Source organism: Anguilla rostrata, chromosome 5 (assembly GCF_018555375.3).
Source record: "Anguilla rostrata isolate EN2019 chromosome 5, ASM1855537v3, whole genome shotgun sequence".
Classification (NCBI taxonomy): Eukaryota; Metazoa; Chordata; class Actinopteri; order Anguilliformes; family Anguillidae; genus Anguilla; species Anguilla rostrata.
Window position 1 is genome coordinate 44,676,224 of NC_057937.1, and position 25,328 is coordinate 44,701,551.

At 43.3% G+C, this 25,328-nt stretch overlaps 1 protein-coding gene across 1 annotated transcript; it reads left to right on the forward strand.

The window, feature by feature from the left end:
• The first annotated feature begins 359 nt into the window (after positions 1 to 359).
• Positions 360 to 24,040, forward strand: LOC135255375 (tropomodulin-3-like). The gene is made up of 10 exons (XM_064336463.1): positions 360 to 524; positions 8,797 to 9,031; positions 9,448 to 9,604; positions 17,963 to 18,085; positions 18,884 to 18,955; positions 19,158 to 19,288; positions 19,380 to 19,487; positions 19,618 to 19,761; positions 20,160 to 20,304; positions 21,949 to 24,040. The coding sequence occupies exons 2-10, from the start codon at positions 8,906 to 8,908 to the stop codon at positions 21,978 to 21,980; spliced, it is 1,038 nt and encodes a 345-aa protein (XP_064192533.1). The 5' UTR covers positions 360 to 524; positions 8,797 to 8,905; the 3' UTR covers positions 21,981 to 24,040.
• Positions 24,041 to 25,328: the final 1,288 nt, after the last annotated feature.

Sequence of the window (25,328 nt, forward strand, 5' to 3'; positions counted from 1 at the left end):
GACATAAGGCAATTTTTACCTTGCTATAGCTTACTCACTACTGCCTTTAGATTAAACCACAGTTCTGTAGAAGAAAATTCTTTAGTAGGAAATTGACATTTAAATTTCGAAGCTCCTTATCACAAGAATATTGCAAAGATTCACATTAAAAAAAAAAAAAATCCGGAAACCACCTATTGTAGTTTTACGGTTTAACTACTAATCCCATAAACCTTAGTAAATATTTTTGCAGCTTCCTGCATCGCGACAGCTTTGGATTGGCGCTCAAATAGACGCAGCCGGACCCTATTCGCTGATTTAGCTGTCACGATCGTTATGTTTGCAATTACGTAGCTAGATGTCTCAAATTACAGTCTTCCTGTGTCACCGCCCTTGTTGGGAGTCGTACAGTGCGAGGGAGCAGAAGGCTGTTGAGGAAATGCTGTTTGGTCAGTTCAAGTTCTCAAGTTCGTGCTATAAAGAAGCGTGATAATCAAATAGCTATATCGAGTCTGCCCGTGGTCGTCTGGAACCAAAGCGTTTGGGTAAGAGTAAAGAGAAAAGTAATGTTTTAGAATTACGAGCTATAACTAAACCGGACAGTGAAATCACATAGCATAGCTATGTATTGTAGCCAGCCAGTAGTTGACTGACAACTAACTAACTCACTAGATAATATGTTAGATAGCTAATCAAACTCAACTTTGTGGTGTTTGCCTGAAATTAATATGCTCACTCAGAGTTTTTTTTGGCTCAGAAATGTAAAGTTTATAATAATTTTTTGTCAGTTAACTTGTTAGCAAGTAAGCTACGTGGCTCTCGAGCATATTCGAGTCCTACTATCAATGGAGAGCAGATAATGCTCATGATAGAATTTATGGTAGTTAGGCTAGTGTTCTCACTTAGCGTTTGGCATTGTTCTTGTCTCACCGAGTAGCAAACCCTAATGGATTTCTCGTGTGGTAAGTTAGGCTAACTCATAATGTCGAGTCTATATTGCATGTTTGACCATTCTGAATTAGTTAGATTGCAACTGTCTATCTTTTTACCGTAAATAATGAACTATGGGTTAGCTAACTAAAGGAAGGCAGTCGTAGACTAACGTTAGTGATGTGTTTTTGAAGTTGGCTATTGACTAGGCGTGTATTCACTACTGATGTCTTCCTTGGTAAACAGCATAGCTTGGTAGACAGTTTCATTCATCTAGCTAAATACTGGAGATATTGACATTATTTCCACATTTTCAACGTGAGACTTGCTGATGTAAATTATATTTAAAACCCAAGACATGACCATTTAACGACATGCTTGTCCAGTTTAATTTCCAGACCATGCCTTTTCATGTATGGGCACGATTTTTTTATCGCGTGGTTATTATGCAATTTTCTAAGATGCTTTCCACAGGACAGCTTCATTGAGGCTACACGAGACACCCGCTGGAATTCCTAGACAATTGTGTTTAGTCAGTACTCATCCCATCACTAGAGTCAATGTGCAGTGCAGATTGTTGCGTCTTTACTCAACGACCCCCACCCGATCTATCGCAACCTCACCAGAACTCATTTTGATCTCCTGATTGACGTACTCAAGAGAAGGCGATGGTATGGGTTGCAGACATCATGTAGCAAAATTGTGTACACCACAGCAGGGCGAATGCAGATGATTTCACAGAACTGTATGGCTCCTTTTTATGTAGCACACTGTGTCTCGCCATGTCGTCAGTCACACTGGAAACGATTTGTTACAGTTTTATATTTTCCTTGATTTACAGTGTTTCTGGTTTAGAGGTGGATGGCTGTGTTACTGATGACGTTGACGTTTGCTGTTTTCTAGTAGTCTGTCGATCTCAAGCGGGTATTTATTTATAAATCGATTTTGTTATAGTGCGCTCTGTTAAATGGGTGTGGTCTGACTGACCCGTAGAAAACGCGTCAAGAGAGAACTAGTTAAATCAGTTCTGACCTGAAGGTCTTTCGAAGTTTGCTGCCGGAAATTAATTTCATTGTTGACTCCTGGAATTTCTGGTGTGTTTCGTGTTAACCGGAGCAGTCAGCATTACTTGTAAACAGGTTTGACGAGATCGTTTTCTATTTCGATGTGAGGATGCTTTGGATGGTGCGATCTAATTAAATATTCCATGAAGCCATAGGTACTGTGTCCATGACGTCATATAATTTATTACAAAAGCAAGGCTTTTCACAGTAGTCATCCTTTCCACAAGTTATTATAATATGGTGGAAACTCAAGTTTTATCCTCTTTTGTGCAAACAGCTTCCAAGTCTGCTGCTGATGTTTTTAATGTGATTTTTTTTGTTAAGCACTGGATACAATCTAATTGAAAATAGTATTTTCGTTTCATTCAGTGAGAGATGGCTTCAGACAATTCAGTGGCTCAGTCAAATTAGTAATTGTCTCTTAAACACTGCTGATTTGAATCCTGGGTGAGCCGCACTACTGCATTGATTGTGAGCGTTGCATGCGTGTAGAGAGGCAGATGAGTGGGCTCAGCAACACTGTGCGCCCCCCCCCCCCTTTGTGTAGTGCACCAAAGTGACTTAGAAATATGAATATACAAATAATTAATTTCAGATCTTTATTGTATGTGTAGGCCTTATCCCATTCCCTCTGCCCCTGCTCTGCATATTGGCCCTTGCACCTGATATAAGTGTCTGTGATTCTTTGCTGGTCCTGTGCAGAATTAACCTTGCAGAATACAGCATGTTGGCTTACTGTTAGGGGCGGGCACTTAAGTTAAAGGACGCCAGCATTACTACACCTTTTTACATGACGCAGATGCATCAATCCCGCACAGTCTTGGGCTGACCAGACTCCCCCCCCCCCCCCCCCCCCCAACCTCAGTTTTCCCATCCGCTTTGCTCATCAAGCCACTAAGTGCAACTAAGAATGTGAAGTGAGTGCCGTAAACACGAGAAGCCTGAACCACTCCATCTGGTCCCCTGTATGGGCTAACACAACAGTTCCAGTGTGTTTTGAGGAAGGGTGGGGACGCAGAGAGCAGGGGCGGGAACATCTGTTCAGTACCCTTGGGGCAGTGTTAGGGGTGAGCCACTCTAAATATAAACTCTGGAGTTTTTTTGGTTTTTGTGATAATGTCGTAATTTTGTTTTGCCCTCCACCCATTTTCTCCCGCATTCATTGGTACCGCCGCCAGGATTGTTAATGGTGTTCCTTTAAATAATTCACCAAAGTTTCTCAAGCTTAATGTTGAAATGTCTCCTACTTTCAACATGATAATTTGCTATAATAATGTCTTTAAAAAAAATTTATGGACTGTGACTAGGTGACATTTTCTTTTTACATTCATTAGTGCTTTAAAGGACTAGTTCCCACCACGGCCTGAATTAATTCATAAGTTGTTTCGTGTAATGTAGTTAGGGGCCACATAGGAACTGTTGCTATATGAATTTTCTCTCAATCCTGGATTGCCTTGATTTTCACTCCATTACAACCTTTTATTTAGTTTGTAAAAGTGTCCAGATTTCACTATACTGGTATCGATTTTAAGCACTGATTTCCTCCCCTCCATGCTGCAATATATTGGAACATTGTATTTGCATTACAGTGGCAAATGAATGCCATTTTTGAAATTTGAATATGACCTCATCGTTTTTGTATGCGGGGGATGGGAATTAGCCTGTTTATTGGTCTACGTCCTTAGTTAATTTCACTAACTGCATGCCAAGTTTTATGAGCAGATGGGATAGAGAACAACACCACACGAGTACTGCATTTCATTTAAAAATAGATTTAATGGCTTTTTATGGTTCACCTCATCAGTTTCGCTAGTTTTAAGATCCCCCAACTGCTTCACTTGCCAGCAGAAGTTGCTTTATGCAGAGAAATTGCCACATATCACCATAAATGTATCCATAGCATTCTGCATGTGGAGGCTTTATATATAAAGAAAACTGTTTAAAAAGAAGGACCTAACCATAGTAAAATCTCTTAGTCTTGCAGGCCCTATTACACATAAATTGAAAGGAAAAGCATTTTATGTTCTGGATAATGATGGCATTATTTAATCTGATGCTAAATTCTTGTGTCGGACCTTTTCTCTATAATGAGTCTGGTCTTTTTTGTCCGTTAACGCTTACAGTCATAGATCAGTCAGTAGGTCATTTTTCTGTATCGCATGCTTATATCAGATAGACTGAGGTAATGTTTCACTGTGATCTTTTCATGGTTATGTTTCAAGCTTGTGTATTTCCCCATTAACCAGGTGTTTAACCAACTGGGCAATGTCAAGTAACATAGGTTAGATTTAAAGTAATGTTGTAAGTCAGTGATGTGTATGTGAGTATAAAGTTTTTTTTTTGAAATACTGCTTTTTGTTGAAATGTGCATTACTGTGTTCCTGCCTGATGCCTGTTTATTTTAGCTTCTCAGAGAGTATTAAAAAATGGCCTTATAATGCCTTCTGAAAACAAGCATATGGCTAATAAATAATGAACTAATTAACTACATAAATAATAAGACTTGGCCTAACAGATGTTAGCCTTTATAGGTAACTGCATGCAGCAGTGGTGCCAAATCCTGCTTTTGATTTATAGGGCAGATGAGATAACGTTTTATTAGCACGCTGGTTTTCTTACTTGATTTCATGGGATTGACCAGGGAGTCCCTGAAAGTTTCTTAAATGAAATGATGGCCAAGTGATTTGGACAGATGCATCTCCCCCACCCTTCTATCCCACACAGTTATCACTATATTTTTCCTGGACGTTCTTCATGGAAAATGCGAACAATATGCTGCAGCAAACAATGTCACGGAGAGAGCCACTCGGAACAGACTTTTTTTGGAAACACAGCTGTCTTCACTTGCAAGCTGAGTACTTGCATAATTAGATGATTTTTTCCCCCTTCATACCAGCATAAATCCATTTCAGTGTTGGGAATCTCTTTCGAAACTTGGGTTTAATGGGACGTTTCATGGAAAAAAGAAAAACAAACAGAACCTTAGAGGCCTTGAGCTGTCCAGGCAGCATGTGAGTGTGTGCAGATGGGAATGATCTTCCTGCAGCACAACCCTGCAGCATTGCCCTGCTGCACAGCCCTGCAGGTGTGTTGGAGCTCGAATCAGACCCCTCATGTTTATTCTGTCCCTATCAGGCCACACCCTCTGTATGACCTCATGCCTCTATGCTTAATACTTGCCATATTTTCTAAGCACTGCACTTTCGGCTTGATGAAAGGAAGCGCATTTTTGAGTGACAAGGCGCATTCACTGTGACCATTATGAAACATTCCATTCAGACATATAATGGAAACTCCTGACTCTGTGCATGATTCCATCAGGGCATGCTCTTGTCACTAACATGTTTTACATGTTCTTGTTATATGTACCAAAAGAGTCAATTTTATGTAGTTTAACTTTCTTTACTGTCTTGGAAATTACCAAAAGAGTCCATTGTCTAAATCCAGAGAATTTTCAATGCATCATACCGTTGCTCAGTAGTAAAATGTTCCATGAATCAAGCCTTTATGTATGGTAAGCTTTAAGACCTGACAGGAGAGTACAGCAACCTCAAAGGTTTATTCTGTGTAAAGGTAGGCAAAATGGATCAGCCAGCTCAAAGTGATGCACTTCAGGTTGCTGAAAGTCTTTTTATCTGGGGGCTTAGTATAATGGCTGGTCTGAGTTATGGGGTCTGGCATTCTGACTTTTTAGGAGGATTACTGGAGAGAAGCAGAGGTGAAAGACTTTGACCGGGCTTGACTTGAGGAATTCCATACACACCCCCCATTAGAAATTTATGAAATCTGTTCCCTAAAGTACCATCCCCACCCCACACGATACCCTTATGTCATTATCTTCTCAGCTGAGAGTGTCTCGGTGTTAAGAAACGCCATGAAATTAAGCTCCCGTAGCAATGATGATTTGTTTGGATTTTCTCTGAAAACACAGCACAAAGACATCATTTAGTTTTCATGCAATTTCCTGTTTATCCATAAAACTGTGGCTTTGCCAACTTGGACTGCGTTCATCACTTCAAGTCCAAAGTTTTTGTAAAGATAAAATATAAAGTTCTGAAGGATCACTTAAAAGATCAGTTATTTAATTTAACGCAGTATTATACTGAGACCAGGGAAATGAGGGAAATTAAATTATTACTTTTGACCAGGGAAATGAGAATTTGACAAAATGTTCCTTCACAAAACTGCATTGGACTGTATGGTGCAAAGTGTCTGAAACCCAGCTTTCCAAATTCAGTAGAAGGATAAGGGACTTTAAATAGTATCACATCACTGGAGTAGAGGTGATAACTGTGTATTTCTAATTAGTAGCCCGCTGAGGTAAGAGGTTGGAATATTAATAATGCAGACTGGAAAATGTACCGAAGGATTTGACTGTATGTAGGATATGGAAGATGCCTTGCTTTTAGTATAATTTTTAAATGTTTTTGTGCAAAAATTCTTGGTAAAAGCAGTCATATTCATAACTGATTGTTCATAATTGTTTTAGTTTGTAATACTGTGTTTCAGTACTGTGGTATGGAGGAGTCTATTGTTTTCTGCACAGAGAATTGTATGGTACCAGTTGTGATGAGGTTAGGCTCCTATGTTTTAGCATGCATACTGCTTGTGCGGAAAGCGGTGCAAATAGCCTTTTGCAGTTGCTCTGTTGTTTTACATGTTTGTTTGGCAACTCGGTTTTTAATTAATCCCCAAAGGGCACCATTTCGTTTCACTGCACCCAGGAGTAAAGGGACTTATGGGGCATGTTGTGCATTGTAAAAAGTGTTTTTGACAACACTGTCTATTGGCATTTATGAAAAAGCGTCCTGTTTAAAATAGGCCTATAAGCTGTGCAGTTTCAAAGTACAATTAAGTCAGTGTGGTCCTACAGCCAAGTTGACCTAGACCCTCTAGTTCCTTGGCTCTTTTATAGCTTACGTAAGTTACTCAACAGTTCCAGAAACAAAGCCAAGTTGTACGTTGTTATAAGCACAAAAAACAGAAAGCATTTAATTAACTGTGAAAATGGAACACATTAAGGGGATTATCATGGATAGGGCCAGGAGTCTTCTTTTTTTTGATGAGTATCCATTTTCATTACATCAGAAAGCTGCCTCCCCTCATCAAATTACTGCTGAAACAAATTTCACTATCTTTGTATAGTAGTGTATCACTGATGTCATTTTCCTTATGAAAATAAGTAATTTGGCAATTAATGATGTGTAAACTGGTATTAAATACCTTATATTTAAATATTTACCTTATATTTCATTGTTTTTTTATGTGAAATGTTTTTTCATACTGACTGTCTCACAGTGGGATCTTGCACAAGACTTTGGCAAGATGGTTATAATGGAGATATCAACAGACTTGTTGTGCATGTGCAGACACAATGTAGCTGTCACAATTTCCTGTATTTAAATGCTTTTCTGAACCATATACATTTTATTTATTTTTTAACCATATACCATATATATATATATATATATATAGCCTATATATATTTCAATTTGTGCAAAGCAAAGTGAGTTTGCTTGTTGCGATTTGAAGGCCGCTCCTTTCTTTGATGTCTTTCAAGCACATTTTAGTTCTCTTTCTTTTGTTAGCTCTTTGGAGGAGCAAGAATTGAGATGAAACGCTCCTCTAGTGGTCCTCTCTTCATGGCTGGCTGTGGAACACTTGTGTGGGATTTGGGATTACATGTTTTAAAAGGCCTTATTTGAGGTTCAAGTGTCCCTCATTTTGTTGGAGGGTGCATTTTGTCCTCCTTGTTCAATCATAAGTTCTGCAGTGAGCAGGTTGTTCTTTTTTATGTTTATGGAAACACTTGAAGCATTTTATTTTGTTTTAATTTAAATGGGGGTTGGATATTTATCACATTTTATATTCAATGTGAGATTTGATTGTTTAAGACCGTTTGTACCGTATGAACGCTTGTGACTCATCAGCTTGTGTGCTCCTGTATTAAAGAATGGGAGCTGGAGTTAAATCTCCATCTGCACAATTGCTGAAAATGTGTCTTTATGGTCTTCATGTACCGGAAAATATATAGCTAAATTTAAAATGCTTAACAAATTGCCCACAGGGCTTGCTGATTCTTCAGAACTTGAAGGTCAGTTAAATGTTCCTCAATTCATGGTTGTTAAATTATTTGCGGTCAAATGAATATTTTATTTCTGGCTAATGAGACACAGCTGCCCAGTTATGATCAGAGTTTTCCTGGGGACGTTTTTTTTCTGTATTCATATCTGAGTTATCAGCAGTGCTTTGTCCACTTGTTCCTTTGCTTTGATACCCTAATGGAACGCCTGTGGTAAAATGGGAGCAAACACTGACGTGGAGTGATCAAATGATAACCAACCGTTTCTGCATTAGAGACGCAGTGAAAGTAATTCACGGTCATAACTAGCTTTAGCTTGACAGTTTCCCGTTTGCTGTGCTGAAGACTTTCAGTGCAAACGTTTCTTTTTGGAGGTGGGCAGCTGGCCTGGTTTACGTGCTGTCAACAGCAGTGAACACCGGTGCTCTCATGTACAATAATAGTCGCCTCCTCCAGCTCTCCCTTGTACTCTTGGACAGCACTTCTCCCCAGAGTTCAGCTTGAGGTTACGTCACCCTGAGACCAGGGTCCCCACTGGGCCGTGTCACAGTGATGCGTTTCCGCGCGCGAGGCCAAGGGTCAGATGAGAGACGGTCAGCCCGTCTCCTAGGAATAAGCAACATCAGTTCCGCCGTGCATGGAAGTATGGGAAAACACGTCCTTTCCTTTCCCGTAAGCCCTTCTCGAGAGTTCTGCATCACGATGTTGTTTTCTGAAACGTGACCGTTATCTGTTGTGCAGATACGCAGTGCTGACACACTGGGCCCAGTCACAGGGATCCTGAATAAGACGTCTCGGTACAGCAGTCAGCACCCTGCAGCGTGACCCGCCTCACCCGCCCGAAGCAGCCATGGCGCTCCCCTTCCAGAAGGAACTGGAGAAGTACAAGGACATCGACGAAGATGTGCTCCTCGACAACCTGTCCGAGGAGGAGCTCAAACAACTGGAAATTGCTCTGGAGGACATGGACCCCGAGGTGAGGGAGAGAACAGTGGGTAGATCAGATCAGAGAGAGAGAAGGAGGCAAGTTTGAGTCAGAGGGGGGAGATGGGAAAGAGATGGGGAGTTAGACGGCAGTGACACAGTTGAGATTGAGACATTGTTGAGAAGGGCTAGACACAAATAGCAGTGAGATACAGGCTGTTTGTAATCGGATATCCCGAATCAGTCAAGTAATGTCTATAATAAATATACTTGATAGTAGGTTTGCTGACTGCCAAACGTTTGTTTGTGTAAATAATTGTTTATAAATGGGAGCTTGTCTTCCTGATTGTAGGAAGTATTTTTGTCTTTTAATCTGATTGTCATTGTAAAACTGTCCAACACTTCAGCAATAGCACCAGAAAGGATGAATTGACGTTGTTATGTCCTTTGTGTTCCTTCTTTTCCAAGAATGCACTGTTGCCAGCTGGTTTGAGACAGAAGGATCAGACCACTAAATCTGACACCGGTGCCTTTGACCGGGAACAGCTGCTCAAATACCTGGAGAAGGAGGCCCTGGCGCATAAGGACCGAGAGGATGTGGTCCCTTTCACTGGGGAGAGGAAAGGTGTGTCTTCTGGGGGAGGGGCAGTGTCAAAATGACTAATGATGATGGCAGAAACTCAAATGAATTGGGTGAATTGTGTTGAACCGAGCTTTCCGGCGACAGACGTGACATCATGAAAATGACACTCGACCTTTCATGCATTAACAGCACTTAAAACAGGTTCGGTATCTAGATTAGGTTTGAGTGGAACATAATTAATTATGTACTACTTAATATCTTAAGAGGAGCCAAAAAATGAAAAATAATAATGTCAGTGGAAAATCAAAGCTACCATTCGCCTAGCTGGCATAATTTCTGTTACCCAGCCTGCTCAAAGCTAATTGTCCAAACAGCACACGTAATATTTGGATGTCAGAAACAGAAAATCTGGATGAATCGTTGCCCGGCTCCCCAAAGGATTAGGGAAGGGAATGGCCGTATGTGTTGAGAGTAGGAAAACATTACCTTCAATGCGAGACACGTTAGCTGAGGGTGGTAACAAATGCACCATGCACTAATGCGGTTTCAGCACAGTCTCTGTAAACTATGCAAAACTGTGTGTCTGTGTGCTTGTGTGTCTGTGTGTCTTGTTTGTTTGTTTGTTTGTTTGTGTGTGTGTGTCTGTGTCTGCGTGCCTGCACATGTGCATGCGTGCGTGTGTTTTTGTGTGCGTGTAAGCTTAGCTACAGCTGCAAAGTGATGCTTGGTTTTATACTGCAACATAGCTACATCTGTTCAGTTTTGCCCAGGGGTGGGTGTATGGGGCAGGGCATGGACACTCTAATATGCTCAGATGGGTTAATCCCAGATTAGAGGGATTAAGGGTGTGGAGTGCTTGTTCTCTGCTACTGGTCTGCTCTGCACCAGGTTGGTCAGGTGCTCAAACTCATGGGTATGCAGGGGCTCCATTTCAGTCTGGGCTCTGCTGCCACAGCTTCAGACCCAAATGGATTTCTCCTGAATTATGTAACTTGGTATCAATGCGTGTTTCTCATCCACTGTGGTGGGAAGCACAGATGTGTGGGCCGTTATGCAGACTGATAACTCTGTAATAACTCTGCTGTGCGTGTGTGTGCCCGTGTATTTGTGTGTGTGTGTGTGTCTGTGTGCACCCATGTGGGTGCACCCATGTGCGTGTGCGCCTGTGTGTGGGTTTCAGTCATAGGCAGACTTTGAGCTTTGATAGGTCAACGTTTGTTTGTAGACTTTGTTGCCTAGCAGAGCGAATGTGTCAGTTCCTTGTGGTTATAGGATTGATCTTCCGCTACTTAGTGCTTGCTGTGTGCGTGTCAGAGTGAGAGAGAGACTGTAGAAAGATGAGTCACGTTCTTGATTACAAATATATGTGTGTGTGTTGAGGGTGGAGGTCTGAGTAAAGTGCAGTGGGCAGGTTATTTGGAAAAAAAAAACAAAAAAAAAACAGACTGTCATACACTGTCAGCCATCTTTTTCACTTCCCTATATTGCAAAAAGAATACTTTTTGCAATATGGGGGGGTAAAGTCAAAGAGGCTTTCCACAACATTTTGTCTTGTGTGTTATTGGATCTCACTTTGTCTGCAAGCTAGCAGAAAAACACTTCAGTTGTATTTCTGTGGGTGTAGTAAGCTGTGAAAAATGTTTTTTTTTTCAGTTTTTAAAAGGAGATTTTTATGTGCTCATTTATAAATCATGACTCATTTATAAAACATGGTCAGCAGAGTTTGTAAGGTTAATGTGGAAGCTGAGTTTAAACAAACTATATCCCCCAGCATCTTCAAATTGAAATGTTCTTTTTTTATGTGTGTGCGGTTTGGAATGTAGCCAGAGGGATTCCTGAGCCATGAGTATGGGTCCCCAGGGAGACGGACAGAGGATGAATTGGGTTGGACAGAGCTGTTAGCCAGAGCTGTTAGCGGCAGACACGACACATTCCAGGTTCCTTACCCAATGTGTTCAGTGGAAAATTACATTTGGCCTTAATGTGTTCACAGAAAGGAAAATTGATTGTGGATCTGGATTAGGTTGCATTGAACTTTATGTTTATCCTAGTTATGCAAAATGTCTATGTGCGTGTACACAAGCACTGGTACACACACACGCACGCACACAACTGCTCTGGATAAAAACTTAGCATTAGTTTATTTGTATTTTGATATTCAAGCTTCTTACAGTTGACTGGAGGGATTTACTGGTGGAGATTATCAGATAACTTGGCAGTAACAGAGGCTTGTAATGGTCTTTTAAATGTGGGTGTTATGTCTAAGCCTTCCTGCTGAGTGCACATTGGGGAGTCAGTGTGAAATAGTGCATATGGATGTTGGCCTGTGACATGAAGTTAGAGCCAATTCCCAAACAGGACACTGCATTTTTACCCTGCAGAGGTTTTTGGAAATTCTCCTTTCGGCTATCTTACCCATAGTTAGGCAGTAAGATTGATACCAATTTCATGTCTGAGTAGCCTATCCAGTACAAAAATATTCAACAATGAATGGGCTGCATGCTAACTCATTTGTGATTGAAGTACACCTTCCAGCATCTCCAAAAGCTGAATTATTTACACTTTATAACTAGGGTTTGTTACGAGGAAGAAGAACAACGTAAAAGAAGTAGTTTTAGAGGCAGGTACATTCACAACTATATTTGACAAATAACCATTTTTTCATCCACTGGACACAGTGATTAGTAGCTGTGCTGTGGCTCTTGAAGCTTGAGTTTGGGATTGCCCGGTATGCAGTACTTTTGGCTGCAGTGGAAGTGGGAGTGGGAGTGCAAGTTCAGTCAGTGACAGGCAAACCTGGCAACCCCTAACTCGCACTTGTGTTTCCGTCGCCTCACAACATTGCTTTCCTTTTCACCCATTCATAGAGGTGCTGTGGTTAGCATGCAACCGGTATATATTGTCTAATATTTTTGTACTAGGTGCACAGGGATAAAATTAGTATCGATCTTATTGTCTAACTGTGGGTAAGCTAGCCAAAAATGCACATTTCCCAAAAAGCTTGAACATCCCTTGAAGTACTAAGTTGCATTTATATATGTGTGTCTATATATGATTGCCTGGCTTGCGGTTTAAGAGAGGGTCTTTTAGTATTATTTAGATGCTGAAAAGGTTCACGAGCTGCTGTGGACATTCAGTCCTTCCCTGTGGTGCGATTGGTGGAGACGTGTAGAAGGTTCCGGGCTGTGCCGTTCAGAGCCGAGATGTGACCTTGGAGAGGCGGCGCGGCGCGGCGGTAATGGAGCGCCCGTGGGATGGTTTTTTTTTTTACCCTGTCACGAGGACCTTGTGTACGCAGCAGCGAGGGCAAACATGCAGTGCTGATTTAATGTCGCTGTCTAAGCACTACCCATGGCTCTGAAGAGGACAAGCTCACAGCCCCATTCAGTCATTCTGATTAGGTAACTTATTAGTTAGCTGATACCTTATCCGTAAACTCAAAAGCATGGACAGCATTCTAAACGAACTAGCCCAGGGAAGGGGTCTGATTGGAGGCCCCAAGCCTTAATGTCCAGATTCAGTCATTTAACAGTTTACTTTGGGGGTGCAATAAAATGTATTCTCATGTCAAAAAAAGTATGGACTAAAAGTGAATTCCTAGCTCCAAATTTATGTGCATATTCGTAAGCTCTCACATTTCCACTAGGTGTGGGTTGAGGTAGATTTTATAATGCATGCATGTTAGAAAATGCTAGAGGGAGTACTGGCTTTCAGTTAGTGTGAGGTGGCTTGGCACATCGTTTCTACATCGTTCCCTCTGAAGATATGAGCAATTTGACAACGAGGATCCCAGTCTCTTCCACTGTTGGAAACTTTGAAGATGAAGAATCTTTTCTGGGGGTTTTTTAATTGAGGGAATGTGGGCAAACTGGCTAAATGATGATTGTACAGATAAACGAGCAGCTGAATGGGGAGTTTTAATCCGACTGGCGCGTGTCAGAATGACTAAGTGCAGCACCGGGTCTCCATATACTTCCCTGGATGCCTGCACTGGCGGTCGTTCGGGAGTCCACAGGAAGTTCAGTGATTGCTCTCCGATTGGTGTGCTGCCAGGTCTCTCAGGAAGCTCAGGAGTCCCACAGCGACAGCGTTGTGGCCCCAGAGCTGGATCTGCGGGTGGGGGAGGGGGCCTGGGGTGGGGGAAAAAGACCGTGCACAATGGCCACCGGCCCCACAGCTTGACTTCTCTCTGTTAAACATAGCTGTCGGTTTCCACGGCAACAGACTTGAGCTTGACAGCGCTGGCTGCCGCTTTGGAGGCGGAGGCCACATATTTTAAGCTCTTTGATGTCCGGGGGTGGGCGGCTTTAATTGGGCTGTTTTGGAGTGACTTCTAATGAAAATGAGAGATCCCCGTTTGTGCTGGTCAATGGTAATGTTTATGCAACTGGTTTGAACAGTAAGACTAGAACCAAGAACCAAAGCTGCACATGGAGCTTGGACCAAAGTTTTCTTCCTGTGGTGCATTTCATGTTTGTTCCTGCTTCAGCTTCTAACGACTCTCGCGGTGGCTGTCAGTTTGGATTGCACAACGCAGCCAGTCGTGTCCTCGGTTACACAGAACCCCCTGAGGAGTCAAACAGAGGGCTGTCTGGAGTATCACTGATGAGAATCTCATGCCTCGCTCCCCGTTCTTTAAAAGGGAGGAACGCTGTTTTCGTTCATCCAACGGCACAAGAGACCGACAGTCGGAAAAGAGGAAGTGCAAGGGGTCAGCAGGGCGGGCGCGTCAGCCAGATGCCCAGCGCTGGGCCTGGAAGCGCCACCATCGCCGTGGAAACCCTCCAAGCCTCTGACCTCTCTTGGTTTAAGGGTCGCAGGCGGCTTTGAGAAGGAATGGTGGCCCTTGATTTTGCTCAGGTTGAGGTCGCAGCAGTTATATGGGATCAAAGGGGAAAAACGGACGAAAAGGATAACGATCCCATGTTGACAAAAGCCTGACTTTTCCCTCTCTGTTTCTTGCCCCACGGGGCATCTAGGAAAATGGTTCTCACCAATCTGCACGAGGCATTCTTGTAATTAAGCAGTCCAGCCTTCTGTATCAGCTGCAGGATCTGGGAACTCCCTGTTTGTTCAGCAGTGGGAGTCCTGGGTGAATAGCTCTGAATGCATTGCCATTTGTTCCCTTTAGAGCCCAGGCCTTCGAAACAGCACCGCGGTGAACTCTCATTTTTCACATGGCTTGCAGGAGTTACGTATGGAAGCAAGCATGTTAACGCTCGAGCCATCACCCCAAATGCAATTCAGATGTCCGTAGTATGGCCTTCTCAGCATTTGGTTTCTCAGCAAAATAGTGATAATTATAATTCAAATTCTTTTTTTCCTCCTTAAAAAATCTCTTCCTTCTTGGAATGAAGATGCTGAAGGATATCTAAAGCTCATCTGATAATGCTTAGATGAATCATGTTTTATATCTGTTTTATCCCTTTTTAGCCATTGTAGTTTTGCAAACACAACATTTTAAATGTTCTGTCGTACTGTACTTGGTTGTACTATAATTTTTTTCCCCGTTCGACCATTTCCCCAATTTGCCCTTTTCCCTTGTATTTACACAACAGCTTTTGTTTGTTGACATTTTGTGTTCTCTTGAAGGCTTGGAGATTCTTGTCTGCCGCTTGGTGGCCCCTTGTGTGTTTTGCATGTAAGATATCCGGCCCCTTGTGGAATTTTGTTTCCCTGAGGAAAGAAACGGCTGACGTTTCTGATTCCAGATTGTGAAAGGACGGGTACACAAAGGAACCCGGCTGCCGTGTGATAACTTGTGTACATCCTGACTGCGCAGAATGTGTGGTGCAAGTGAGGTAATGCCTTCCTCTGCACTGAAGTCACTCTGAAGTCATGGCCCTCTATTTGCTGGAGAGGGGTGACTAGGACACCTGCAGTATGAAGCAAACAATGTTAATTACCTGAGAACCCAATGTATAGCGTGTAAGTTTAAACCCTCTGCTAGGATCACAGGTTTTTCAATACGGTTCCACGCATCGTTGCTCACCCTAAGGCCTTCGGGGCATGGTGCTTCTCAGCAGGAAGTCTTTAGAAATGCACATCTGTTTTTGACATCATCCTGAAGATGAATTGTAATGGTTGTGAACGAATCCCCCTTAAGTCAGTCTGACTCATTTCGTTGGCAGCGAGCATTTTTTAAACGGTGCCCTAAACCCCTCTCTCTGTACAGCGCCTGGAAAAGGCTGTACCCATAAAGCTTTTCTGTGGATGAATGGCCGTAAGCGCTTTAAAAAGGAAGGCAGGAATAAAAACAACATTAGCCGCAGGTCAAAAGACGGGGAGCTAATGTGCATTAATCGCCTTCCTGAGAGCCCCTGAGTGCATGGCTGAAGTTCTGCAGTTCAATAAACACAGGAAGCCATAGTAATGTCGGAACAGGCTATGCTATTTACTCAAAAACAAGGCATCATGGGAAGAGTGATGGTCTGAAGGCTACACGTATAGCCTGGCTGTTCTAGTAACTCACCTCAGGGCTTTTACCAAGTCCTTCGCCCCCACACATTGTTGTTTGATGTTGTTGCTGTCATCTTCCAGTTATTTATTACATGCCGTTCCCAGAACCAGACAGAAAAATCTAGTGACGACATTTAAACGTCGTTCAGTAAATTCAGGCAAGCAAATGAAAAAGGTTTTGAAAGCAAGATGTGGGAAAACCTGCTGTAGGAAAATCATGATGATTATTGAGGAGAACAGTCGAGATGAAGCCAATAATGACATCTCAGTTGTGGAAGTATTGGTGGGGGGGGGGGGTCATTTGGTAACAAAAATGAGAGACTGGTCCACATTAATGTTAAAGGTCCAGGAAACTGGATTCAAATTGTGGTTACTTTCCCCAGAAGTAACAATTGATTGTCTTCTTAATGTTTCTTTCAAGTTTTTAACCCAGTTGTAGTCATTCAATTGCAACAAACACTATTAGATTATTGTGACCTGTTCAGCAGACAAGGACAGGGTGGGTGTGTATCCTGCACTCATTAACATTCATACACGTAAGACACGTCATATGTAAACCATTTCTTGTGGGAGCCCATTGAAGCCAAACCACGCTATGGGGCAACAGGAGAAGAACATGCAAGTTTATCTGCTGCATAGTTGTGTGTTCTGTAAGGAGGGTACAGTGAGAACTTTGCCAGGGCATTGGTGTTCAGCACTTCATATGTTAATTTCCTTCTCCTTAGCGCTTAATTTCCACAGGAGAGGGTCGAAACTCCCATTGTCTGTACACAGCCTGTATGAAGCCCGTCCTGCATGTGATTTTAGTCAGCTGGGAAGCACAACGTTACCGCTTACTGAAACGACACTGATAAATGAAGCCGATTGAATGTCCTCGGGAAAAACAATAACCCACACGCACACAGATGAATTTTATTTATTTATTTACACTATTTCTTTGGTTGAAGGTAACTGCACAAAGTGTGGAATGTCACTTTTCCAGTTAACTGCATGAAGAATTCAATGTGGATTTCTGTCACATGTTCTCATGGGGTGGCAGAAAATAGTCTTAAAAATAGCTCACTATTCACTATTCTTTGGTGCCTCTGGCAATCTAACTCTAGGCCTGTGCTAGGCTGCTGTGTAGAATGCAGAAGCATTACGTTTTTGTGAAGTGAATGTGAAATACAGTACAGGAAACACACACACACACCTGGAAATAGAAATGTTTGGAGTTTCTCATGCAGTTTGAATTTGACTGCAAATTTAATTGGTTTTGTATATTCAAACTAAAATATTACAACCGAGTTACAAGCACCACAAGCAATGGTCTGAACATCTGCCATTTCTTGCTTTCCCTGTTATCATAAGTCCTTATTAAAAGCCTGAAGGTTGCAGGTTTGATTCTCATGTAGGAAACTGTCATGTACCCTTGTATCCTTGAACGTTGTACTTGGCCCAAATTCTTCAGTATATATCCAGCGGCATAAATAGATACCGTGTTTTTTAAAATGGTTACTCTGGATAAGTGTCTGCTAAATGCCAGCAATGTAATGTCATTGTCAAACAGTCTGGAATGTTTCTCTGAAATCTGTATATGCTTCCTCTTTATCAAAACTGAATTGATCAAATGTGTGCATAGCATTTATTTTAAGTTTTCTGGAAAAGTTCAATAGAAAGTAAAATTGTATTAAACATAGTTGGACAAACCAGAAACAATGGGCAGAATATAAAGCCGCGTTTCCACCGCAGGAACTTTACCCCGGAACTAGGAACCTTTTGAGGAACTCAATGCGTTTCGACCGCAGGAACTAGGGTCTAAATTAAGTTCCAGTAAAGTACTGCAAATCATTAGGATTTTGATTTGACCATTCCAAAGTGCTCATTGCTGTAAAGGGTTTGTGCTTGATGCTGTCGTTTTGCAGCTTTTATTCAGCGCTGGTATTTGCTTCACTTTCGTAGGTAAGGCGTGGGTGCCCAAACAAAAGCCAATTGACATACGCCATGAAGAAATTACGACTCTGGACCCGGAGCTGGAGGAAGCCCTCTCCAGTGCTACCGACACTGAGCTGTGCGACCTTGCAGGTGAGATCCCAGACCGTTAATCATTTAACAGCAGTGTGGGAACCAGAGAAACACCCAGCAATGAGGTGCAGTTTCCCTTCCTGGGATTTTAGCTGCTCTTTTAATGCCAGGCTTGTTGTGCGTTTGACTTAATTGACCGCGCTGCATCTGTTTTGGGGGGGTATTCTGTCTTTTTTTTGGGATCAGTTACAGTGTACGCCTCTGTTCTGTTGCCTGTCCATTGCACAGGATGGGAGAGAATGAAGTTACACAGAGACCCCTCTGTCCGACAGGGTCCCCGTGCCAAAAACTTCTGTAGAACTGTACTTCACTCCTTTTAGTTTGACTCTCTCTAAAGGCTCCCTTTATCACGGACGGCTTTTCTCCCACAGCCCCTGCGTTTCTTAAATTTCACTTGCTGGGCGGGTTGAGACACACCTCTGGGGACATTTCATTGGATAAAACTTCCATTCAGTCAAATGCATTGCTACAAAAATAGTCTGTTAATGTATTATGTCCTCGTAAGAATCTAAATGCAGCGTGGCTAAGACATAAAATCGTTTTCAGTTTTTTTTTTTTCTAAATGCTGGACTTGGCTGCCTATTGGTCTTTCTGTTGCTGCCAGGGTCCATCTGATCTCAGAGAAAAGGAGACATTTGCGTGTCCGTGCTGTCAGTTGCTGTAGTTACTCGCAGACAGCTGGCAGCTTGCACATATTTATTGTCCCCATGACCATTTAGGGCTGTGTTTTCCAAATAAAATAAAATAAAACAATGTGAACTTTTTAAAATGACTGGATTGCCTCGATTTTGTTTCCAGCTATCCTCGGTGTGCACACGCTGGTCACAAGCACACAAAGCTACGATGGATCTAACAGAGATGGCTACAACAGTGAGTATACCAGTACAAGCAGTAGCGGTGAGGGGCTTCATTTGAACATACTGTGGAAAATTTAAGTATTTGTGGTCCCCTCCACTTACGGAATGGAATATATGAGTGCGGCTGGAATATACTGTGAATAAAATGTGCAGATCAGTTATGGTTTTGCGTTGGGTGAGAGTGAGCACATTCACTGATGACCTCTCTTTCTCAGACGTCGTTAAAGGGGAAAAAGTCAAACCCGTCTTCGACGAGCCACCAAACCCCACCAACGTGGAAGAGACCCTGCAGAGGATAAAGTCCAACGACGCAGCTTTGACCGAAGTCAATCTCAATAACATCAAGGTACCCCCCTCTCTCTTGAGAACGCAAAACGTGCTCTCATTTCCCTGGTTGCAGTTTGATGTGTAATTCTCTTCGCTTTTCCATCCTGCAGAACATTCCAATCCCAACGCTGAAGGACTACGCCAAGGCCATGGAGAAGAACACGCACGTGAAGAAGTTCAGCCTCGCGGCAACGCGGAGCAACGACCCCATCGCCGTGGTGAGCACCGTTCTCCGGCAGGAGTTTAACGGCAAAGGCAGAAGTCTGGACCAGTTTCGCTTGCTGTTTTTGGCCGCTTGGCTGCTGGTTCCTATAGATCCTGACACCGGTCCGTGGCATTTCTTCACAGGCTTTTGCAGACATGCTGAGAGAGAACAAGAGCTTAAAGAGCCTGAACCTGGAGTCCAACTTCATCACCGGCTCTGGCATACAGGCCCTGGTGGACGCCCTGAGAGACAACGACACGCTGATGGAGATCAAGATCGATAATCAGGTGGGTCGCAGGGTCAGGGGTCAGGCGTCAGGTCGTCTGCAGGTGTGTTTGAGCTGCCGCTCTTTATGTGTACTACATTCACTATTTGGATATTTCCTTTGTATATTTTGACTTGCCAATTTGGATTTCTATTTTGATCCCAATCAGTAATTCATTTTGGATAGTCAAGCCACGGCAGTGGTTGTGCATCACGTTTCAGCAGCCGTTTCCCAAAGAGTGCCAGTTTCCGAGAGAACAGACAGAATAATGATAGTATGTGTATTAACACATCAGATGCGATGACGGTACTGTCGTCGTGGTCAACGCTGGGTGTGTAGAGAACCCTCAGCGTGGCGGTGCTGCCGGCGGGTCGCTACGCGGCTTAACGCTTTGTCATTTTTCCTCTCTGGCTGAAACAGCGGCAGCAGCTGGGCACCACGGTGGAGATGGAGATCGCCAAGATGCTGGAGCAGAACACGAGCGTCATCAAGTTCGGGTACCACTTCACCCAGCAGGGCCCGAGAGCCCGCGCCGCCGCCGCCATCACCAAGAACAACGACCTCGGTATGACCTCGCCGTGCGCTGTCACGTGTGTCGCTGCGGGTGGAGCTTTTACTGAACCAGCGCTGCTGTGTTACTGCAGGGACTGCAGTATATATCAGAGTGTTTTTTTTAAAGCGTAATAATAACTGCAGCCTTGGGGCATATGGGCTTCTTTTTCTTTAATCATAATTGGTGCGGTAGTAAACAACCAGCCCGGCAGAGGCCATGTGAAATGCTTCCGGGATAAAAAAAAAAGAACACATCAATGATATCTATTGGGTGTTGATAAGACAGCCAATCAGCAGCATGGTCGTACGGGTTCTGTGTGATCATGCGATTTGTATTTTCGATTGCATGGAAGCTGCTCGGCCTTGTTGCTGACTTGCTATCTTATCAGCGCCCAATTGATACCGGTGATGTTTTTTTTCTTCAAAGTTTAGTTTTGTTTAGTACCGCATCAGGTAGGATTAAGGAATAGAAAAGACAAAAGATCGCCTATACGCACCACGGCGGGAGTTATTCTTATTACCCTTTAAAAAACTGCAATGCGATATTTCTAGCCTGTTTCAGAGTATCAGCATCCAAAATGCTGCAAAATGGATCAGGTTCTCAGTGAGACTGGTCAATTAAAGATGAAATAAAAAGCAGTGCCATCTTATTTTTCGGCTCTAGGTTTTGCACAGAATTTCATGACTTCTAATGAGCTGTCGGTGTTGCTGTTATAGCAGTACTGGGACAGTGCCATGATGTAAGGTACTTGTAAGGAGTGTGTGTTTTCCGTTTGCCGTTGGATCTGTGCCCAGTAATTTCCGAAAGCAAACACAGAACGGAAAACATATTATGTCGCTTGACATCATTGATAACATTAAGCGGTTTATTGTCTGCGCTTCAATGAAGGTTTTCCTAGAGACCATAGCGTGATCATTACAAATGCCACTTTCGTCCGACGAGGGGTCTTGAGCCATAATAATAATTCTCTGGCACTCAAACCAGCAGGAAGGGCCAGAATGAGATTCAGCTGCACACTGAATTACTGGTGCTTTCAGCAGCAGTGTACAGAACACAGAGTGCTGACCCTTCTCTCACGCAGTGCTCTCTCTCCCCTCAACCCAAGCTCTTCCGTCACCCAGCTCCTCTGCCAAGCGCAGGGCCAGGCCGTGTGTGGGTAAAGGCCCCTCGCACCCTGTGCCAGCCCGGCACTACAGAAGGCACACCGGGTGACCTCTGTCACACAGCCGCCCGAGGCCCAGTGACCTTCCCAAGGTCCCTCCCTAGCGGTTTTCTGCCGACGCACGCCCGCGATAACCTCCATATTTTGCCGTGTTTTCCCTTCACGTTTGAGTGGTTTTTAACAGCATGCTGGGACAAGGCTGGAGCGGAGCCTGGATAAAGCCTGTAACTGACGGTTCAGCATGTCTCACTCTGACCCCCTGGAGTGCTCACTGCAAACCTTTCACTGAGATGAGTTTAAATTCAGGAATTTCACTTTAAAGGGCTGGCGGGGTCAGTGTGTGAGCCACGCGAGGGAGGAGCCCTGTAACTACCAGGGAAGCACTTGTGACATGTGATGCGTGACGTGTGACGTGGTTTAGATGGTCGTCATGGCTGCGCCCGATTACCCGCAGCCGACCCTCGGTTAAACCCCGCCTTCTCTCGTCTGCTCAGTCCGCAGGAGACGGGTGGAGGGCGACGCGTAGGCCCGGGACGCTGGACCTCCGGACGCCGCCCCGCGCCCCCGTGGAATTATTTCAGCCGAACTGCTTGTCTTGTGCCAAACCGCGGAACAAGGCCACCTAGAAGAGCACCTATCTGGGAAGAAGGGACATGACTGGAATAGCCCCTCTCCATCATTAATGCTGATTTAGTATTGTTGTTATTATCATTATAGCGGTATAAAATGTATATTTTTTAGCAATAGTGATTTCATTCAAGTTTTTTTTTTCCTCTTTTCTCCTATGCTTGGGTCGCACGTTTTTTTTAAGTGTAGTTGTGGCAAGGTGGGGGCAAATCAAAACCGACATCACGCAAGAGTAGTGTTTGGGGACTTTACGTTGCCTTTTATTTTTTAGCTGTTGAGAACCACGTTTTTTAAAAAAGCACAAAAAAAAAACCGTTGGCACAGTAGCGCCTCACAGTTGACTGTAATTAGGTTACAGTAGGGCAGATGTTCTTAACTTTGCGTCACAGGGACTTTGTTTCGGGATCCACTTTTTTTTTTTAAACGATCGCTATGTAATCGAGACGTGTCATTCCATAGCTTAACAGACACTCCCTCTGTAAGAGTGCATTGTACTTAAAAGGGTCGATTGTGCACACGCACATCTCTGTGGTGTATTGTGTTGTCTCTTCGGCCAGAGCTTTAGTCAAAGTGTGTGTGTGGGGGGGGGGGGGGTGTATTTCAGTACTGGTTTGAGTTGTGGGAGAGACGGGGGGGTTATCTGATTCATAGAGGGTGGTGAGAGAGCAGTGGCTCAAAGCCCTTGCTTCTCTCAGCTCCACTGTTGTAAACACGCTCACTCACCAGTGCGTATAAGAGCTCAGAGATCTGCAGAGGCAGTAATCATGAGGATAATCACCAGAGTTTGCCATTTGTGCTTTGACCTTTGCCAGTCGCACAGTGCATAGTGCAAAATGTCCGTTTGGGCGAGAGTGTCATTTTGAGATGTCTTCCCTTGACGCCAAGCCACCCCCCGACTCTGTTTTTAAGGGGCTTCAGTTACATACTCCATTCTGTGTGTTCCCTCTGCCCCCAAAAGATAGAGGAAAGACATATTGAGGAATTAAACAAGTTTGACCAAGTTATTATTTTTTAAAGTTTCTTCCAATGGCTTTTCTAATACCATGCCAAAGACAGTTTACCATTTGTACCACTTTCCAAGGTGTTTCGGTTGCTTCATTTCACGTTCTTCAGCTTGTATTTTATTACCTTAAAGGAAAAAATAAGATTAGGAGAGGAACTGCCTTACAAAGGCCCATGCTGAGAATTCCAGTCCTGGTTGAAATTTATAGCCTCCCCTTTGCAGCAAAGAGCTTTTTCTATTTCCACAGTCGCAATGAAAATGTGAATAAAATACTGTTTAATACGTGACCTCATCTCTGAGACGCACCCTCTTGGCTAAATGAGGCTTTTCCTCTCTGGCTGTGGGCCTTTTGATGTATAATTTTGATACCGGCATGCAAAGGCTATGAAAACTTTAGAGCATGCTTTTATTTTTTCATGTAGAGTCAACTGGATTGCACAGGGGAACATTTGCATAGTTAAAATGTGAACACTTGGACCAATACACCATTTTGCTACTTCTTCCAAATGTTTTTGATCATTGATTATTTGTTGTATTTGCTCTGTTTCTTATGCGTGGACATGCAACGGTTCACTAAGCATGAATTGTCTTAATCATCTTGTAAAAAGAAAAAGAAAAATAAACTATGTTAAGCCTTACAGAATTATCGTATATACAGCTAAGTCCAGACATAAGTTGATCCTTGGTAGTTCCCTGTTCTTCTGTGATGCTTGGATAATGGAACATTAAAATGTGTATAATGGAACATCCATCTCAGGCTGGTGAGACCTGTTCCAGCTGAGATGCTTTCGTGTACCTCTCTTCAGCCTGCGTTACAAACTGCTGAGGTCATTCATCTTAATGCTACAGTTCTGGACTCAAGAAGAGGAAATATTATGTACTGTTATATACCACTTGGTATGGTGGCACTGTAAAGTGGAAAACTTGCTCAACAATAAATGTTTTTACATATCACAGTTATCTGTCATTTTTCCTCAGCGTTCTCCATGTCTGTGTGTGTGCTTGGTAGCTTCTTATTTAGTATCCATTTCATATCATTAAAAACAGGCATTGAACGTTTCAGATGAGTAAAAGGCAGGATCTTGGAGAGCGAGATCTGCATCTGGATAGTGTTTGAGAACCGGATGGGGAGACTGCCTTTGGGACTGTTGGGAATACTGGGGCGTCTGAAAGTGAAGATGTATGTTTGACAGGGCTGGAATGGAATCTAAATCACTAGACGTTTTCTCCAGTACGGCGAGTGGATGTTTCAGTGGAGACCGCTGTGAAACCGGATCCACACGGAGTTCGGAAGAATTTGCAGGTGGTGGCTTAACCAGAGCCAGTTTCTTTGGTTGTTTGCACATACTTACTGGGTTATGTCGTGCGATTACATCATTACTCGTACTGCAGGTGCCAAGCCCTGGGTGCAATGGTATGTTTATTGTTAAGAATTCTTGTATCTGCAGCACAAGTCATGGTCCTCATTTAATGCAAAATATTTCCACTCCTTTCTATTCTTGCCAGTGCATATTTGTGCACTGTGTTTTTCCTTTGTTTGCAAAGGCCTTGTCATACAGATGCACTACGTCTAGGATGAAGGTGCAGTGATCGTAAGGTGTTTTCAAACAGCACTAACAAGTTATGCAGGGACTGCAAGGGGATCAGATTTATTTTCTGCTTGTATCAGGAATTTGAGTTTGGGGAATGGAACTCCCTGTAGTTTCGGGTCCTGCAGTTTGACAGTCAGATTTATCGCCCTCCTCCTGAATGCTTCCTTTGCATGCGATCCAATGGCATCAGCCTGGGTTTCTCAGCTATTCCCAAACTACTGCTTTGGCAACAAAACACAGAGGGGAGCTGAAGGCCCCCATTCATTCCAGGGTTCAAAAGCAATGGGGTGAATTGCCCCAGTCCCTGGAGAAGCAGCGTCTAAAGGCTGCTGCAAAGAGACTGCGCAGACCAAGGCTTCCGTTTCAGCTACTAAATGGTCAATCTCACTGTTCTTGCAAAAATTAGTGGAAATTTGATATGAAATTTCAACTCCCATGAAACTCTATTCACCAAAACCCCACCCTCCCAAGGTTGTGATTGAGTACACCAGTGAAAACAAATAAGTGATATGTTGTCATGGTTGCAGTGAGCACACTGGTGTGAAAGTCCCAAGTGGGTGGAAACACACTAGATTCCTTGTGCCAGAGGGACTTGTTGGGGGAAACGGGCGGTTTGGCACTGTTACACGTCAAATGTGTCTTGATGACACCC